Raw genomic sequence first — 6,120 nt, forward strand, 5'->3', positions numbered from 1 at the left:
CCATCCATCCATCCATCCATCCATCCTGATTTCTCCCTTTCTCCACATAGGCTAACATTTGATGCTGCACGCTCTCCATAGTTCCCCTATGGTGCAAGCACAGGGCGGCTGTTACGTGCCTTTAGTGAGCATGTGCGTTTCCTGTCGCTTGCGCGGTGAATCGTGCCACCTGCGCTGTGCGAACGTGCATTGGAAACCGTATCTGATGGGGAAACGCAGCTCGACGTAACACCGGTATTTCTATCTGGAAAACGTTGTTTTGCTGCTGGTGTCCTCCTCACTCTCCATCTCTCTGTGTGTGCTGTACGTTAACACCCACCAGCGGAAACACCCACCTACCCAACTGACAGACGGAATCTCACTATACATCAGCCATTCTCATCCCCCCTCTCATGACAAGTCGCGCACGAGTCCTATCATGAAAAAAAGGTTCATTGTGCGACCTGAGTAACGTGCAGTAACGGGTGTCTGCAATGGTAACTGCGTTATAGTTACAGTCAAAGTAATTAGTTAGATTACTTGTTACTATAAAAAAAAAGTAACAACGTTACTCCCATCACTGGCTACTAAATAGGTACTGGTCATTTTTTTATGCCTCACAGAAAACCATCATTTCTGAGTGAGAACAGGGCTTCAATGTATTGGTAACACTTGTAGCACTATTTGGTAAGACATGTCATCACATGTCTATCAACTTCACAGCGACACTAGAATGCTTCCTGTGCTTCCCCCCCAAAGACTAGCCGTCATTTAGACGTTGGTGTTTAGACTAAATCTGGTCGGTCCGTCATAGTCTGTATTTAGTCCAGAAAAAGATGTTAAAAATCAGGCCGTCTTTGGTTGGTCTTATTTTGTCCCAATAAGTCCAATAATTTATGCTAAAAAGACGTTGAAAACCTTTTTCCCACCTTTTCAAATCTGAAGATTACAGCTTTTCACCTTTCACTTTTCAACCAAATGTGGATGTTGTTTGGATATAAACCATGTCGTCCTTTCAATATTTTCAATGTCAATGTCTTAAACCAACTTTTGCCCGGTTGGTTAGATCCACCTTTGGTAAACTCCAACTCTCCGACTTTTTTTCCAGCACAACTACAGTTTTATCGCTTTTGAAATCAAACATTTTCCTGCACCTTTTTACACTTGATCTTGAACTTTTCTTATTTCCCCTAACTATGCTCCATTGCTTCAGCTTGTTGACCAATTGTATGCAGGGGCATTGATGTAATCACCAAACAGAAACAATATATTTAATGACAAATTGAGAAATAAACTAAATAAAGACAAAAATTAACAATTGGAAAAGCAGCAGGATGCCGTAATTTGTCATAAAAACATTGTTTGCAATGAGCTACATGCTTAGATCAACTACTTCCTGAACTTTAGCCAACTCCTTCGTTTCCTGTCTTTCATTACTGGACAGACTGATTAATGCATATGTATCTGAGCATTATCATTACGAAGCTCACACCGACCTGGTTTCATCAGTCTGTGCAGTAATGAAAGACAGGAAACAAAGTTCAGGAAGTGGTGCAGGGGAACCTGTAGCCCATACGAGTGAGTTAGTGGTGTATAAATAAAAAAAAATGTCTACCAACGTACCTTTAAGATGCTGTCCATGAACATTACCAACAGGAAGAAGAGACAGCCATTATAAAATATATGTTGTTAGCTTTTTTGAACTCCAACCAACAAACCAAGTTGTCATAAACTACTGTCAATTATTATTTTATCTTTAATTAACGTGAAAAGGGAAGCTGTCCTGACCTTCATCTCCTCTAGTTTTGGTTTCTGCCTCTAAAGAGACCAATAATTTGCTATAATCCACTCCATTGTGCTTGTCCTCTGTTAGTAGGCCATCTAGGTGTCAACTCAATACAAATCCTACCAAGTGATGCAAATTCATGCATTCACCTTGTTTCTGTCCTCTTACACCTATTTTTTATGTGCTCTGTTAAGGAGGCATGAGGGAGCAGGAGATGAGAGAGATCAAGCTGTATGGGGTCACTAAAGCAGGCTTAAAGAACATCATAGAGTTCATTTACACATCCAAAGTCAGCCTTGACATGGGCAACCTCCAGGATACACTTGAAGCTGCAAATTTCTTGCAAGTCATGCCTGTTTTGAGCTTCTGCAACGAACTTCTGAGCAGTGAGGTAAGAAATTTCTTGTATTTTTTTATCTAACACATACAGTAATGAGTGGTGGTTTATAACGCAGGCCTCTTCCTCAAAAGCCTCTTAGGTCTTCCAGTCCTCTAAGTTAGATCTATGTTAAAAGCTGCATGATGGCAGCAGCACATTTAAGGGCGACAGTGGCATCGGTGCAGGAGTTTAGGCAATCGGAGGGTTTTCGATTCAAGCCCCTGCTATGGCTTTCATTGTCGTGTCCTTGATCAAGACACTTCACCTGCATTGCAAACTGAAAACCTTTTTTTTTTTAAGAAAGCATTTCAATTCCAGTAGATTAAGGGTTGTTTTATGAACATGTCTTTTGTGACTGTAAATGAATTTTTATTTGTATTGTAATTTTGTGAAGCACTCTGTAACCTCCATGTGTGTAAAAGGTGCTGAACATTACTTACTTACTTACTTACTTACTAGTGTAAAGCGCTTTGGTCGAATCTCCTGACTTATATAACTATATAAGTACAGGCATTTACAGTTCATCATGTATGATATATCTGAGTTAATCTGATTGTGTTGTTTTTTTTTTGGTATAGATTACCATTGATAACTGTGTGGAAGTGGAAAAGATTGCTACAGACCTGCTTCTTGAAGACGTTCTGGTGAACATAGGTGAGTTAAGACAACCATTGGAACGCCACCACTTATGTGTGAAATTCTCCTACCCTAAAGTGCACCTTTTCCATATTATCAACCCTAGGTAAGTTTGTGAGCCAGAACCTCACAGCGTTGGTTGATTCTGGTCGCTACCAGCAGCTCTCAGAGACCAGCATCGCCAATGCTCTGGCCAGCAACTCGCTGAGCGGTTTTTCCGAGCTGGAGCTCTACCACATTGCCAAAGGTTGGCTGGAGCACGACCCTCCCTCACGTCACTCCTCCGTTTACGCCTTGATGCGCCACATTCGTTTCCCACTTATGAGCCCCAATGAGCTGATTCAGATCTCCCAAGATGAGGAGGAGGAAAGTGACTCCATGATGCGCTCTGATACTGCCTGCGTGAACCTCCTGCTGGAGGCCAGTAACTACCAGATGATGCCTTACATGCAGCCAGCCCTGCAAACCGAGAGGACGCAGATTCGATCAGACGCCACTCACATCCTGGCGCTCGGAGGCGTGATGAGACAACAACTGGTGGTGAGCCGGGAGCTAAGGCTTTATGATGAGAACACCGGCTACTGGAGGCCTCTGAAGCCCATGGATGTGCCTCGTTACCAACACGGGGTGGCTCTTCTTGGAGGCTTCCTCTTTATTGTTGGAGGTGAGAGCTGCTTCTACTTGCACAACAAGCCCGAAATTTAAACCTAAAAACATTTAACCTCGATAAAATAAGGTTATATACATCCAGTGTCTGTCCTGATACCATTTAAATAGTCTTTTTTAAGCCTAAATAAAATTCCAGCTCCGGATGCAAAATATCTTTTACTGACAATACCAGAGAACCAGATGGCAACTGTTAAATGGAGCCCAACTGTCCTGCAATTCCTCGCAGTAAAGCAAAACTGTGCTTTGTGGAAGATCAGCTGATATTAATCAAATAAACTGATCTACCGTACATCTCTAAGATCTAACTCTAAGATCTAGTTAATCCTACCAGAGGCTCATATCAGAATATCAGGAAAGAAACTTTCTGTTCCTAATAAAAGCAAACACAGACACGCATTATACCAATCAATCTACTTATCTATTTCAAATATATGTTGTATTGAGATTACAAGTATTTCTATTAATAAGGACATTTACTCACATTGATCACCTTAGCGCCCACATCTGAACACCTAGGCAGCTTTAGCTTCATTGAACAAGGTGCAGCCTGTATTTAGAGCCCTGTTCAAGTCCTATCCTTCATAGAATAAATAATTTTTGTGTTTTTTTTCACACTGAATCTTTGAATTATCTTCATTATTTCAACACTTCCCTGGGAGGTGCTACAGTAACTGGCTTAGCTGCAGTAAACTACTTACCTGTTTTTCCGTGCACATGAGAAGTATCATACCTTGTCAGTTTTTGCTATTAGCTGCCCTAAAAGTTATTGGAAATCGCTAGATGATATTATAAGCTCATTTGCATATTTGGTAATATCTTGATCTTCCAAAAGGAGAGAGGATTATTGACATGGGCAAGAAAAGTGATTAAAACACAATAAATGAAAGATAAACTCTCTGAAATACTTTTTAGTATTTAGCAATATTTTAACTGAACCAAAATTACATAAATCAATTATGTTATTAAATTGAATTTAAAAACAATTAGCAGAGGCATCAGCCACACACCATTAGCAGAGGCACCAGCTGTTGTTAAAGCTGTGAATGAATATAATCCAAGGAGGGATCCATTTTAGTGCAACTGTTTTAAAGAAAATAAAATATGCTAAATATTATATTTACATCTTGCTTTTCATTCAGGGGGCATCAGTGGAAGCTTTGTGTATGTGTGACTAAAACAGGAGAGTTGCGCTTCTCTCTGAATGCACCACAGGCTGCAGCTGCTGCATCTGACTCTATTGTTATTGTAAATATAGAAAGGGCTTTATTTTTTTAACCTACTGATTAAAATGTAAAACAAAAAAAAAATTTAATCAAGCAGGATGCAGTGAGTTTCTTGGCATATGAATAAGAAAATGTAAAAAAAAAACGAGACTATGAACATTTTAATGTATTGTCGGTGCTATACATGAAGAATGCACTGAGGCTAAGCTGATCATTGTGGTAAAAAGATGTTGATTAATTTCATAGCTTTTAAACAAATGAGATAAAACTCTTTCAAGCTACATTTAGGAGGTTTACCCTGATTCTTTTTTAATTCTTAGGTCAGAGCACATACGACACAAAGGGCAAGACGGCCATAGACAGCGCCTATCGCTATGATCCACGCTTTGACAAATGGCTTCAGATTGCCTCACTCAATGAGAAAAGGACATTTTTCCACCTCAGCGCTCTGAAAGGGAAACTGTTTGCAGTGGGAGGAAGAAACGCCTCAGGGGAAATCGGTAAGCCCACATTCAAAAACTGTCAACATTTCTTGCAAGGAAGGTCCAGTTGTTCATTTTCACCATTTTCTCTCGCTCATTTGTTTTAAAACTCAGACACAGTGGAGTGCTACAACTTAAAGAAAAATGAGTGGACCTTTGTAACCAACATGGTGGAACCTCACTATGGGCATGCTGGAACAGTTCATGGCGGTCTCATGTACATCTCAGGTGAGGGAACCAGCGGTATCCATGCAGTATTTCTGTACAAATTTAGAGTTTGCATTTTTTGTCCTCTAAACAGCTAGACACATTTTAGACATATTTACATAGATTAGTAAGAAGGCTGCCTGCAGGATGGGGCCAAGTGTATTTTTTTTTTTTTGTTTAAATATTATGAAACAAACAAAAAAATCTAGTTGGTATTGTTATTTTCTAGTTGAATAAAACTATATTGAAAACTATTAAAGGATATTGGTGTCTGTCAAAATTGCAATCAGCATGTTGGGCTTTTTAAAGTTGAGTTTTTTGCTATAAAACCCCTAAAACCGCTATTCTCTATTTATTCACTGGATTGCTGATTGCCTGTTGGTAGTACGGGGTTGAAGAGAAGCCACCGGCCGCCATATAGGTACCCCCTAGTTAGACCGGTCTCAATGTGAACAATATGCGCGCTACAGAATCGAAAAACGATGATGTTCTCATTTTCAGGGGAGCTTAAGATTTTTAAAATAAAGATAAATTCATCACTTGGACACACACTTGCTGTTTCATAGCATAAGTAGATTACTTTAATTTATAATAAATAAAAATAGGTGCATCACTTTCCATTGTCAGTATGAAGTCAATGAAGTCTATAAATCATGTAATATGACATACAAACTCGTCACAAGAAAATTAATGTGTTGATGTAACATAATAATACTGATGTGCCAAAAGTGCTAAATTAATGATGTACATGTAATATAT

General features: G+C 39.5%; 1 protein-coding gene across 1 annotated transcript in view; it reads left to right on the plus strand.

The window, feature by feature from the left end:
* Positions 1-5,397, plus strand: part of LOC107097765 (kelch-like protein 13) — a gene marked incomplete at its 3' end in the record, with an annotated part of 9,593 nt that extends 4,196 nt beyond the window's left edge. The window contains exons 5-9 of the mRNA XM_015395044.1: positions 1,959-2,156; positions 2,723-2,798; positions 2,887-3,444; positions 4,993-5,172; positions 5,269-5,397. Of these exons, the coding sequence (XP_015250530.1) occupies positions 1,959-2,156; positions 2,723-2,798; positions 2,887-3,444; positions 4,993-5,172; positions 5,269-5,397 (1,141 nt within the window). The remainder of the gene's footprint in view (positions 1-1,958; positions 2,157-2,722; positions 2,799-2,886; positions 3,445-4,992; positions 5,173-5,268) is intronic.
* Between the last annotated feature and the right edge of the window lie 723 nt (positions 5,398-6,120).

The sequence above is a fragment of the Cyprinodon variegatus genome, unplaced genomic scaffold (genome assembly GCF_000732505.1).
Source record: "Cyprinodon variegatus isolate N-32 unplaced genomic scaffold, C_variegatus-1.0 Scaffold722, whole genome shotgun sequence".
Taxonomy (NCBI): domain Eukaryota; kingdom Metazoa; phylum Chordata; class Actinopteri; order Cyprinodontiformes; family Cyprinodontidae; genus Cyprinodon; species Cyprinodon variegatus.